This window comes from Rhagoletis pomonella, unplaced genomic scaffold, assembly GCF_013731165.1.
Source record: "Rhagoletis pomonella isolate Grant_MI unplaced genomic scaffold, Rhpom_1.0 Rhpom_scaffold_00005, whole genome shotgun sequence".
In the NCBI taxonomy this organism is placed as follows: domain Eukaryota; kingdom Metazoa; phylum Arthropoda; class Insecta; order Diptera; family Tephritidae; genus Rhagoletis; species Rhagoletis pomonella.
In genome coordinates this window covers 65,420,166-65,434,109 of record NW_023458559.1, presented here as the reverse complement: position 1 = coordinate 65,434,109, position 13,944 = coordinate 65,420,166, and the positions used below count along the sequence as shown (strand labels likewise).

The 13,944-nt window shown below is 33.3% G+C and overlaps 3 protein-coding genes across 3 annotated transcripts in view; 1 reads left to right on the top strand and 2 right to left on the bottom strand.

The window, feature by feature from the left end:
- The window catches only part of LOC118739356 (calcium-transporting ATPase type 2C member 1-like), a 592,847-nt gene that overhangs the window by 188,680 nt on the left and 390,223 nt on the right, over nt 1–13,944 (bottom strand). The gene's annotated exons all lie outside the window — the stretch shown is intronic.
- Nucleotides 2,385–12,499, top strand: LOC118739359 (alanine--glyoxylate aminotransferase 2, mitochondrial-like). The gene is made up of 5 exons (XM_036470625.1): nt 2,385–2,406; nt 8,477–8,798; nt 8,861–9,558; nt 9,634–10,016; nt 12,374–12,499. The coding sequence occupies exons 1-5, from the start codon at nt 2,385–2,387 to the stop codon at nt 12,497–12,499; spliced, it is 1,551 nt and encodes a 516-aa protein (XP_036326518.1).
- LOC118739361 (transmembrane protein 64-like) overlaps nt 11,486–13,944 on the bottom strand; it is a 23,099-nt gene continuing 20,640 nt past the window's right edge. Inside the window, exon 3 of the mRNA XM_036470632.1 lies at nt 11,486–11,636. Coding sequence (XP_036326525.1) covers nt 11,604–11,636 — 33 coding nt within the window. The 3' untranslated portion in view covers nt 11,486–11,603. The remainder of the gene's footprint in view (nt 11,637–13,944) is intronic.

Below are 13,944 nucleotides of genomic sequence, written 5' to 3'. Positions count from 1 at the left end.
ATCGAAAAAATAAAAGTCAGAAAATATCGATTATTTTTTATAAAAAAAAAAATTTATAAAAAACGATTATTCTTGGTCGAAAAACAAAGATCATAAAAAACTAAAATTGTATTTGTAAAATAAAAATCCAATTTTAATTATGATTTTTGTAATAAAGATCATAACCGTTACGGTTATTGCTAAAAATCGCTAAATGGGTAACAAAGGCGCCTAAGAGTATGCAATAAGAAAGCTCAACGTGAAACTGTCTGCATCAGGGGCATGTAATGTTTTAAGAGACGTGACATATTTTAAGACTATGACAGATTTTCGCTCACGCCACCTCACGATTATCTCAGACTTTGGCCAAAATACGTCTTTTCATATATCCGAGCAGTGCCTACTAATTTTTGTTAAATGCAGTGTGAGGCCCCCTAATATATTTATGCAAATAATATAAAATACAGCAAATGTCACTTACCTCTGATTTGTCTTCGTTTTCGTTTTCACTTTCCACATTTCAAAGGGCAGAACCACAAATTAGTTATGTATAAGTACCTCCACTTTCCATATTTACTTTCCATACATATATTCTCCTATATGTGCGCACATTTGATTTCTGTTATCACAGATACCCTGTTCGGCGCACGAGTGTGACAGCGTGCTGCATGCACGCGACCGCTGCGCAATTCTACTATGTACATTAGGGTGGTCCAAAAAAAAAGGTAAAGTCGGAATTTTATTGGCGCCCCTAGGATTGTTCTATACCGAAGAAAATATACCCCTTTTTTATTTTGAAACTAAAAAAATATTAAGAGGTCACTCAAAGCGCTCAAAGTTTTCCATGTATTTTATATGGGGAAAATACCACTTTTCATAGAAATCTTGAAAATCAATATTTTTCGATCGGGAATAATAATACCCAATGGGTTGTTTAACCATTTTTTAATACTAAAAATCGTTAAATAAACAACTGAATATTATTATTTGGAATCTCCCGAAGACAAACAGATTTTCCGATCGAAAAATATTGACTTTCCAGAATTCTATAGCATTTCTACGAAACAAGGACCAAAAATATTGAAAAATATTTACAAACTTTGGGTCAGGTATATGAATTGCTTTTGTACTAAATAAAAAAATATATACTACATATACATAGAGGTGGTAACCTTCGTTCGCTATTTTTGTTTAGAAGCTATTTCAGTCTTCTTTAATTTGATACCGAATTTGTTTAATTTGTATAAACCGTTTGTTTATTATCCGGAAAGGGCTTTTATTTCGGACTTAAAAAATATTTGGCCAAGTTTAACTCTTAAAAAAAAAAATGTTATTTTCGGTCCCTGCTATGAAAAGCGGTTTTTTCTCAGTGGTGAAAGTTTTCCATGTACTTTATCGCTATTTTTTCGGCATAGAACAGTCCTAGGCGATGAGAGCATAAAAATTCCGACTTTACTTTTTCACATACATTTTTGGACCCACACTAATGTACATACATACATTCACCACACACAGATCGTGTGTCTGATCAAGTTGGGCGCCTCATAAATTTTTTTCCGCATGCGGTGCGACGCGCGCGCGACCAACAAAGCAACGCTAGCAAGCATAACCAACACCGGCAAACAGAAGACACCTTCAGAAGAAGCAAAGCGTCAATACATTCAACAAAGGAACGCTTCTGCGCCTAAAAGTGCGCATATATACATACAAACTCTCATACATATGGGCCTACATTCAAATGCGTAGGCATGTAAATATATACATATGTATCTATATATATTTTATCAATTGCTAGTTCTGATTGCTACTGCAGTTTATAGACTTCACACTAGCCGCGCGCTCCTAGCATCAAATCTGCCGAAATAGGTGCGGCTTGGCGCCGCCGCAGCCAACTTTTGTTGTTGGCTGGACGCGCTCAACTAGTGGCGTGGCGCGCGCGTCTCTGGTATGTGCGCACCTCGCTTCCAAGTGGCTTTCAGTTGTATCAAAAATTTAGTAGCGTTGTTGACACCATTTGAAGCAGTTCACTGGTGCTTAGTTTATTGGATTACTATAAAGTACTTTTTTTTTGTGTTTGCTGGTTTCCTTTTCAGTGCAGTGGTGTTGAATTGCTTGTGTTGGCGACTCACTCGAAAGTTCATATTCAAATGCGTTTTTTAATGAAGTAACTACAAACAAACAAAAAAGTTTATGTAATGTTGGAAATTAATTAAAAAGCGAACTTGAGCAGAATTCTTTGAACTTTTATAAATCTACATATATTGAAAAGTGCAGCGCGCAAAAGGCATTTAAACGGCGGAAAACCAACAATGTTTTATAAAGCCCATTTCCAATAATTGTCACGCGGAGTCGGGTGTACAATATACATATTTATAAATACCTACTTATTGATAATAGCAAGAAAAATGATGTCTAAGAACGCTTTAGGTGAGTTAATGCACAAAAATATTTTTTTAATATTTTTATATGTATGTAACTATATTATGTATTAAAGTTTTCCAAATTTAAATTAAGAACTGATCAGTTGTCTATTAAAAGTAATTTTTTATTAATTTAAAACTAAGATAAGATTATTAGGAAACTTTTTTCTTAATAAAAAAAATAGGGACGAAAGTTATTATTAAGTTATTAAGAAATACCCGAATTAGGCCGTGTTTCCACTAAGCATTGGAATGAAAAATTAAGTACAAATTCAAGCATAGAAATACCCCTGTGTTTATTTCTTCTACCCCATGACATATTTATATGGAGATTTCTTTTGTTTTTAGGTATTTAAATTTCTAGTGGAAATACGGCATTAATGCGGAATTTAAATTTCTTAACCAACCTTTGTAAACTTTCAACTACATGGCTGTAAAAAATATTGCCATTTTTTTTTATCTATCAGGCAGGTTCTGCAATTCACTTCCGAGTTAATTTAATCCAAAGTCACTTTGAATTCAAATTGGCAGGGGTTGAAATTCACCCGGAAGTGATCTGCGTGTATATCTGACTATCGCTAGTTATACAAGCGATATTATTGAGAGAAAACTGCCTTAAAATATGCATAACAACGAACGAATTGCTTTGATTGTATATTTTTTTTTACGATTAACAATTAAAATAACGTGGGACGCAAACTTATCGAATTTAAATAATAAATATGTAAAAGCAATAATTATTCAAATTTTAAACATTTTACAACCAGAACGTAATTAATATAATCTTAGCTTCCAAGTAAAAAACAAAAAAAAAAAGGAAATGCAATCTACCAAAAAGCTAACATCAACAATTCTGTAATTTGAAAACAAGCTGATCGGCTATAAATAGTAAATTAAACGCCTAGAGCTACAACAACAGCAACCGGTACAGTTTCTTATCATATACATACATGTGTATATATGTATACAAAAATTAATGAAAATTTTTTTATTAATAAAACGTACATAGGCATATAGTATGTACATTTATACATATCTATGTGTATATTGTAACATATTTTGTGCGATAGAGTGAGTGACAGCATATGCAGATTTGGTACTCTACATATGGCATTAGGCGACTTGGACTCAATGTTGCTTCATGGCATTATTTTTTTTTATAGCCAATAGTACAAAGTATTTTATAGAATGTTTTTGTTTTGCAAAATTTTGAACTGCATGCATACATATGGGTCAGTCCACGTCAAATCGACGAATGCCCAATGGTTGCATTTATACCTATGGGGAGGGCGGGCAAAAATACTTTTAATGGACATATCGGGATAAAATTTTCATCGTGAGTTCTGTTAAGAGTAAAAACTGTAATATGTAAAAGTGGACGGGCTTGGACACGCCCACATACAGTCATGTGAAAAATAATAGGGACACGACAATTTGACCAGCTTTGGCTATATTTCTTTTGTTTGTTTAATGATTATTGTTTTTTTTTTTTTAAATACCACTCCCTTTCTTAGAAAAACTATATAAATGCATATTTAAAACTTTGTAGACTAATTAGAAAAATTCAATAAAATTTTACAACAAGAAACTTTTTACTAAGATTTTTTTTAGAAAAAAAAACAGGTATGCAGTTTTATAGCCCATTAATTTCTAGCTGGAAAAGTGCAGTTTTAAGTGGCTAAAAATTCGCGTTGACTTTTGATAATTTTTTGCGGATTTTGGTATTATTTTCTTCAATACGAAAAGCAAAAATCTCGAACATACTTTGTATGGAAGAAAATGCGTGAACAAAAAATTGCCAAAAATCAACGATAAGTCCCAGCTACTTCAAACTTGCCTTTATTAAACTAAAATACTTTATTATACTTGTGCCTAGAAACGTTATGAAATAGAAAATTAGATAAACCAAAAAATAAACATGAAAACAACTGTAGAAAATACAGAGTTTAGATTACGTTATGGAATACTACACGGGCCTCTGCAGGTCTATGCATCTACGCTGAATACTTTTATAATCTTAAAATATTAACAAATGATATGAACATTTAAAATGAACATTTGATGACACAGCTGTTGCATTTTTCAAAACCACCCACTTGATACCCATACTTCTTCCCTAAGCACATTTCACTGAATTTTTTTAATAATTTTGGAATTACTTACGTCAAGGTGAAAACCACAAAACGCAATTTTACAATATTTGGCCCATGGTTTCACAAATATATTGATTTTTGTGTGTAAAATTATAATATAATATAATGAGCTAGACATTTATGAAAAAATATTCATTATTAAATAAAAAAATATAAATATGTATAGCCAATAATGTTCAAGAAAGGAGTTTATATGCTTGCCATCAGTGTAAACTCCCGGCATTAACATTCCTAGCACATACACTCCCTACCTCCGAAAGGTCTTCTCAACTTTTTGGGGGCTGTAGGATTATGTCACAATGAATCTGTTAGAACGCAGTGTATGCCTCTTTTAACTATCAATCTATCTATCTCTAATGAAGAAGCATTCACCGACAGAAAATAAAAAAACATTTTATCCATTTTGTCCTGCCCACATCACAATATGGAAATACTGCCTGGAGAGATTCTATTATTCTACCAAATTATATCCGAATTTTTTAAATCAAGCAAAATTTAACTGAAACCTTATTTCAATATTTGTAGCTCATCTGGGCAGTCGTAATAGACGTACGTAACTCATTTCCCATCGGCTACGCGGGTGGCTGTTGATTAGATGATTACTAATGAAACTTGAAATTACTGAGATACCTAATATCATTTTGAATACTCTAGGCACACACACTTCACAGTAGATAAGATAAAATATTAAGTATCTGTCAAAAAATTACTACTAAATCAATAGTAGATAAGCATTGCACGAAGTTCAAATAATTGTATTGCTCTTATCAATATCTACTACATAGAAATGCTCACTTCTCAAAACTAATAATCGCGGGTAAGTGGAAAAAAGTAATTATTGATAGCAAAAGATCTAATTTATATGTAGATCATAAAGTCATCAAACATTGTCATTGGTATTGCGTACTGAACTGGATTCGGAATATGCGCCTTATCAGCTTGCATATTTATGTATGTACATACATACATACATACATACATTTGTATATATGTATGTACATATGTTCACATAATGTCAGGTTTTTAATAGATTTCTATGCTTCATTTAAGTGCATATTGTGCTACGAATGGACAACTATCTATCTATCTATCTATCTATGTATGTATGTATGTATGTATGTAAATAGCAAGCGTTTAATTGAAAAATAAAAAAATTATAAAATTAATTTAAATAAATATTGATAACGAATTTTCTTTATAAGCACACTGAGTACAGGATACACCTCTCCAGAGAGGAGATCACGTGTTCTATACTTACAATTACAATTTACTACAATTAATTTCTCAAGTGCATACATATGTATGTACTTGTACGTTAATTGAGTGCATTTGAGTGCAGATTATTGCAAGTCCATGATCATGAACAGCGCAATGGCTTTGTGGCGACTATTCACTGTTAGTATTAGTGATAGACAGGGCCGGCTTTAAAAGCAACGACGCACAGTGTTTTGACTATATGGAGGTAGGTAGAAAAATGTCATGGTGACAGTTGATGAAAAAAAAACCAGTTGGGCTTAGAGCGGGAAAACTAAAAGTCACAAATACCAAATGTCACATAACTTACTCACCCCCCTCACCCCAAAAATTGTCAAACACTAAACACTAACAACAGACGGAATGCGAGGATAAAATAAACTGTAAAATAGTAAATTTTCTCAATATTCAATTTTTCAAAAGGAAACGTGCTTTTGTTGTATTAAATTGTAAAATGCGTGATTTATAAAAAGAATTAATAGCGAAAATGATAAAAACCGGCGATTTTTGTGAAAGTATTAGCAAATTCCAGTGTAACTAAAGTTTCTAGACCGTTGTTTACTTTTTCTTGAGAAGAACAAAAATTGCCGAAACTCAGCCCAATTTTTAGCAACTTAAATCTTGCACTTTATTATACTACAATTAATTTTGTTTTAGATTCTAATTAAAATGTTTGCAATTTAGGTTAAACCTTGCAGATTTTTTTTTTTGAATTTTTGTACAAAGTTTGATCCAAAACCTGAGATTAACCACATTTTTTTGAAATCTACATTTTTTTCCAGATTCTACCACACACATTTTTTATGAAGTCCGATCATTGACTTCGATGTGGATTAGCGAAAATTTTAAAAATCTAAGCCTACTACAAACATTAACTGCAAATTCATAACCAGCTCTTTCGCGAGCTGGATGTTTTTTTTATTGTTGTAAAGTACTGGCTAACTAACGTTTTATGGCGTGGGCATATCTAATATAATGATCTTGCAGCGAGTTTCAATTTTCTGCATTTGATTTACTGAATAGATGTTTATTTAAGCCGAGTAAGTCTTAGCAGAATGATAAGATATCTATTAATTGCAGATTTTCACATTTGCAAATTTTATGCAATAAAAAAATTAAACGCCACTTCAAAATTTTGCGCCCCCCGAATTCGGCGCCAAGGGGGGCCGCCCGCTTGCTCCGCCCTATAGCCGGCCTGGTGATAGAGGATTAATTGGCTACACGTTATACAACGAATGCAATGCGAGTATGTAAATAAATATTTCAATACATTTATGCAGCTAAATATGTCTGTATGTAAATTAGGGCGCCTCACTCCAAAAATTAATTTTTTTATTTTTTATAAATTTAGCGTTTTAAAAATATTTTTTTCCCAAAAAATCACCTCATATGTTGGAAGAGCTCAAAAGGTCTCCATAAATATGTTTGGACATTATATCAACGGAATTGAAATAATGAGATTTTTCGAGGTATTTTCAAATCGGTCCAGGTGACGGAAATAAATCCTAATATTTTTCCGAAATATTCTGGCAAAAATCTTAAAATATAATAAATTTTATAAATCTAATGGAAAAATAGTAACAATTTTCTTTTATGGAGAGTGATGCACCCTATGTGAAAGTGTAATTTCAAGTTTTTCCACTGTATGTAAAGTAAAATAATACAATCAGCATCGTAGGCGTTGATGCAAATCGGTAACGCTAAAAGAATAGAAATTGTAAACAATACGCACAAACAGACATATGTTTATGTACACACACATATATTTAGTTACATAAAATGCTTATAAAAAAAGCTCAAGTGGCACGTGACTACCTCAATTCACATTTATTAGTTGTAAATGTTCGCAAGAGAAATTTAAATTGTTTGAGCGGGCTAGGTCAAGATTTGAGTTACTCAACCACCCAGCAAAAACTTTTTCAAGTAATGTAGTGGGAAAGCATTTTTACAATTTCTCGCTTACCTCTAATGGCTTGAGCATGTTAAAGTAATGTGTTTTGTATACTAGAAGGTATGTGGTGAATTCCGAAAAGCACTTAGCAATAGAGTCCGACCGATTAATCGGCCGATGCCGGGGCCAGTATAGGCCAAAAGAATCGGCATCGGCCGTTTATGGCCGATTCTTGAATGAGGTTATGTTATTTAGTTATTTGATTATGTTTTTCTTCTGTTATTATAAAAGTTTATAAAAGCATTTGTTCTTGAAATGAATTGAATTAATAGAAGATTCGGCTCACAAAATCACACATATTTTAGTCGCACTTTTAAAAACTGGACTTTTGTTCCGGAAGAAGTGGACGCATGATCTTTATAATAAATTTCATAAATTAACCGTTAAAATTAGATTTTGAATTTTCCGATCCAATTTAACCGTTATTTTATGATTTTTATATTTTCGATCAAGAATAATCGTTATTTTGATTTTTTTTTAATCGTTATTTTCAATTTTTAGTTTTTCGGTCATATTATCACCGTTTTTTTTTCTGATTTAATTTTTTTGGATCATAAAAGATTTAAAACGGTCATAAAACCGCAGTCTCCATCACAATGCTCGAAAACACTTAGCCAAATGTGTAAGCGCCAGACCGGTCGGCGATTGTCTTAGTTTATCACATTTTATTATTCCAAAAACGCACTATTTAACCTCAATACCATTCCTTTTTTTTGCAGTCCTAACGGCACGTTTGCTGCATCAAGGCCTCCAACAACGGGCCAGCTCAACACTGCATTCGAAAGCCTCACCGGCTGTGATGCCAGACATACAAAGCGAAATGCCCGATTCCGACTACCAACCACCAACTTACACGGGTCCAAGTTATGAGAAAGTCATGGAGATACGGCAAAAACATATAACACCAAACATTGTGCCGCATTTCAAGAAGCCTCTCCTCATACACAACGGGCACATGCAATGGCTGTTCGATCATGAAGGTCGCCGCTATCTGGATATGTTTGGCGGTATTGTTACAGTTTCCGTGGGACATTGTCATCCGTAAGTCAAAGCTGTAAAACTTTACTTTACTTTCTTTTGTAGTTCTTACTTTACCCAAACAGCAAAGTGAACCGTGCCCTTGAGGAACAGATCAACACACTATGGCACACGACAAACATTTACCTACACCCAAAAATTCACGAATACGCCGAACGCTTGACAGCCAAATTTCCCGGCGAACTGAAGGCCGTATGCTTTGTTAACTCGGGCTCAGAAGCCAATGATCTTGCTATGCTGATGGCGCGCATGCACACAGGCAACCAGGATATTATTACATTCCGTAATGCCTACCATGGCATGTCACCCTATACCATGGGTCTTACCGCGCTCTCAACCTGGCGTTTTCCGCTGCCCGGCACCAGCAATGGCATACACCACGTTATGAATCCTGACCCCTACACAGGCATTTGGGGTGGCGCGGCATGTCGTGATTCGCCCATACAAACGGATCGGAAGTGCGACTGCACGCAGGAGACTGGCTGCGTGGCTGGTGCGCAGTATTATGAACAGCTGGAGGAAGTTTTCAAATACTCTCTGCCACGTGGACGTGTGGCCGCCATGTTTGCAGAATCCATACAGGGTGTTGGTGGCACCGTACAATATCCGAAGGGATACATAAAGAAAGCAGCTGATTTGGTGCGCGCAAATGGCGGGTTGTTCGTTGCCGACGAGGTGCAAACTGGTTTCGGCCGCACCGGCGAGCATTTCTGGGGATTTGAGGGACACGAATTCATACCGGATATCGTAACAATGGCAAAGGGTGAGTCAAGAATGCATTATTGCATAGCTTATCGCAAGTGAACACAACTGAAAAAAAAAACAACTTAAAACATAGGCATCGGTAACGGCTTTCCGCTGGCAGCTGTGGTAACTACGCCCAAGATAGCTGCCTCACTGGGCCAGGCATTGCATTTCAACACCTATGGCGGTAATCCAATGGCCAGCGCTGTGGGTATCTCGGTGTTGGACGTTATTGAAGAGGAAAAACTGCAGAAGAATTCTTTGGAAGTGGGCACTTACTTCCTGCAGAGTTTGGCGGAGTTGCGTGAACGCTACGAGATTATAGGTGACGTGCGCGGTAAGGGCTTAATGATTGGTGTGGAATTGGTATCAGATCGCGCAACAAAGACGCCACTTAGCGCGCCACATGTAATGGAAATTTGGGAGACCTGCAAGGATATGGGTGTGCTCTTCGGACGAGGCGGTTTAAATGGCAATGTGAGTATAGATTATTGGTTACAAAAGCTTAAGCTAGGGGCATTTTTGATGTTAGCTTGCTAAAAGTTTTTTTTTTAATAAACTGGAATTAGCACAATTGTAACAGACATTATCGTCCATACTAACCACCCTCCTTTTTCTATCCCATCACAACTTTTTCTTTCCCCCGCTCTCACTCTTTCTTTCAGGTGTTCCGTATTAAGCCACCAATGTGCATTTCGAAAAAGGATGTTAAATTTGCGGTGGATACTTTGGCGTGCGCTATAGCAGAAGTTATGAATAAAATACAGTTAGACACCGGTTTTATTTCTTAACATGACTGATAATAGTTACTTAACACGAAACTAAATGATATTTTTTTACTCGCCTGCCTCAATTTCCATTTAAATTACAAAACTTGGTTCCGCTTGCAATCATGAAATTTCGAGAATTACATACAAATGGTGTATCGTTCCTACTTTACTTGCTTTATACAACTTTTTGTTGTTGCTTTTGCAACAACCCTACTGTATACTACCCCGAAGTGCTCCTAAATATAGACTAAAGAATCTACATATCGTTACCTTAATGAAGCATGGCCCTAATTAATTTTCGTTTGAAATTCAGCTCTGCACAAAAATCGCTAAATTACTCACTAAAGAAATCAAAAAATGTGTGTTTATCGATATTTAAAAACAGAAAATTGCAACTGAAGAACTTTATAACTACTGTGTAAAGAAACAAAATTGTTAGATAGGGCCGCTACATATTAAGTTAACCATATGAGGATCTGACTACTTATTTAAATTTTGAATTAAGAATTTAAGAATTATTTACAAAGCCTAATTTGAGGTGATCCTTTTGTAAACCTAAGTGTTATTTTTTAATAGGGATCCCACTCAAAAAATACTCTACTCAACTGCATTTATAGCTTTTAATGTATTTTTGTGTCTTTTATAGTTTTTAATAATTTGGGATTACCCTTAATGACTTTTAGTATTTAAGCGTATTTTTATGGTTTCAATAATAGCTAAGATTTTATAAGTTATGTATTAACTGGTAATGTGTCACAAATATTTATCAAATAAAGATTTTGAAAAAAAAATTATCTTTATTTTAGTAAGGCATAAAAATCGTGTATGTTTCAAATGGTGGAGAAAACAATTTTTTTTTTTTATAAATATGTTTTGCAAATAAAATTTTTTTCGAAATATTTGTTGAAAAATTCAAAACTTGTGCAGTACTTACCGATATATGTTTGTATATAATTATATGTTCATAGCTACAGATTGGATGCTTTCAATATTCCCAATATTGAAACAGGTCTATGGGTTTTACAAAAACGAAGCAACTAGCTAGCTCCAGCGATGAGAGTATGAACACAATCGCTAATTTTAGTAACCAGCACTAATTATATATAAATTAAAAGAATTATAAAAGAAATAAAAAATTTAACATTCAGAGCTTCAAAAACAATGTAGAGAATAGTGAGAAAATTCATATCAGAACTAATCAAAACTATTTGAAATATAAAATAATATGCACGTTTAATCCACAATTCGCCTTGAAATGAGCTGCTCTGGTAACACCACCTTATATGAATTCGCCTTAGTTTGATCGATTCATAATAAAGCCAACTGCCTGAAAAAAAAATTAAAAAATTAAAAATTAAATAAATTAAAAACAAAACACAATAATGCAATACAACTCCTGAATAAATAAAAAGTATTATATAAATTGCTATACGTATGACCAAAGTAAAATAGTTTTAATTAAAAATTAACAAAAGAAAAATACAATAGAAATAAAAAGTAGGAATTAAACAATGTCGAATGATTTATTTGAATATTTTGGCCGTCTTTCGAAAAGTCATATTAATTAAAATTTCGTATCAAATAAGAAAGGAACAAATAACTTGTTCCAAGTGCTCTATTTTCTCAAATAGTTATAACATAATTAAAATATTTGTTACCTTCAATAAGATTATAACCTTAATTTTTGATCAGAGCTAGTTATGAAAATTTAAAAATTTTTGTGTAAAAAGATATCTCGTTTTATAAATAATATTTATTAAGAAAGATTTATATTTGTATCAATCATAACAAAATTTTTGAGTAGTTAGTTGCAGATTTTTTGACAGATATTCTATTGAAACTTATTTTGATTAGTTCTAAGCTCTTACGAGTACCACCAAAATTTTTACCTTCATCCATTCCTGTCAAGCAAAAACTTTTTGGAAACTCGTCGCTACTAAATATATTTCATCAACTCTTTTACCCTCCATTTTACACAGCACGTTCGTACACCTAGAAATAAATTGTAGCCGAAAGTCACTTGAAAAAATTCATTTAATAATTTTTTTACTCTACCCCATCTAGATACTCTCCATACGCCCACCACTCTGCGTCACCTATGATGATGTTGATTTGGCATTGAATGTTTTAGCAACTGTTTGCAAGCAGCATTTGGATAAAAGAATACGCAATTGGCGTAGAAATGTATGAAAAGGGAATGGATAACACCACAAGTGGGAATGGTAACCAACCAGCCTATCTACGAAAACTGACGCGAAGCAACAGGCGCATGTTGGATGTACAGTATAAGTATATATATTCGTCCAGTCTTGAAATATGTATAAGACGCTATATTTCGAACAATGAGTATAATTTTAAGAATATACAGCCATAACTATTTTAGGTATTAAATTTATTTGAAGTGTTTGATAACAATATATTTCCTATCTAGTGTTAAATTTAGTGCATATTTTTGTACAAAATATAACAATGAATTATTGTATAAATTGTGACAAAATTAACTCAAATAGAGAGAGAGAGAGAGAGAGGTAAAAACTTCTTTTAGCCATTTTATTTAAATATTTTGCAAATCTTTGAATACAACATTTTGCATGCATAAAGCGAAGCAAAGCTGCATACGAATAAGAAGGATTCGATCTTTATTAAAAGATTTCGTATTATTTTGATTTGGTCGGATTTTCGGTGTCTCTTTTGGACTTAGCAAACTTTCCTTTCATTGCATATAACCGAGAAAATTAGAAAAAGTGCCTTAATCCTTTTCGAATCAATGCTTTTTTAATATCCTTTGCTTCGTATATAAAAGTATGAGTTTTCATAAAAAGTGGACTTAGCACACTCTCATTTTTGATATAAGGTGTTATAAATTGTATGTATCCGGGCGATGATTGATAGATAAAAACCATTTTATTAGGCTGACAAGATTTCACATTTATTTTTCTCAACTAAAAAACTTAGAATCGATTGGTTTAAAGTATAAAGTAAATGACACGTAGTTATAGAGTTTTTTTTATACATAAATGACTATTGTCAATAACAAGGGCCTTTAACATTTGTATATGTATATGGAATATACGTATGTATGTATGTACAGTATCGGTCATATCTATAGCACGCCATTTCGAAGTGATATTGTGTGCAACTTATGTTTATTTGTTTATTTTTGAGAATTTTCAATTAAAATACAGTTCTTTCTCTAACAAACCCCATATAAACCCAAGTTTAACAATTTGTAGAAAACTTCAAAAAAGTGCAACAAAGTTTCAACTAAGTTTCAAACTTTTTTCTCGGAAGTGTTAGAATTTTTTCGAGTACACATTTTTTTAGCCACTGCAATTTTAGTCTGATAATGTGCAAATTTCAAGTGGCTACGAATTACCGTTAATTTTTTAGAATTTTTTTTGTCGCATTGGCTTCCATATAATGAATAAACTCAAATTATTTGTATATGGATGAAAACCGCAGCACCTTTGGCGAAAAAAATTCTAAAAAATCGACGGTAACTTTCAGTCACTTGAAACTTGCACATTATCAGACTAAAATTGATTGGGCTAAAAAACTGTGTACTCGAAAAAATTCTAAAACTTCAGAGAAAAAAGTTTGAAACTTAGGTGAAAATTTGTTGCACTTTTTTGAAG

Excerpts from the sequence above, each read along its gene's own strand:
- LOC118739359 (XM_036470625.1), top strand. The coding sequence starts at position 2,385 with ATGATGTCTAAGAACGCTTTAG. Across the intron at positions 2,407-8,476 it reads GATGTCTAAGAACGCTTTAG|TCCTAACGGCACGTTTGCTG; the intron begins GTGAGTTAATGC and ends TTTTTTTTGCAG. Across the intron at positions 9,559-9,633 it reads TATCGTAACAATGGCAAAGG|GCATCGGTAACGGCTTTCCG; the intron begins GTGAGTCAAGAA and ends CTTAAAACATAG.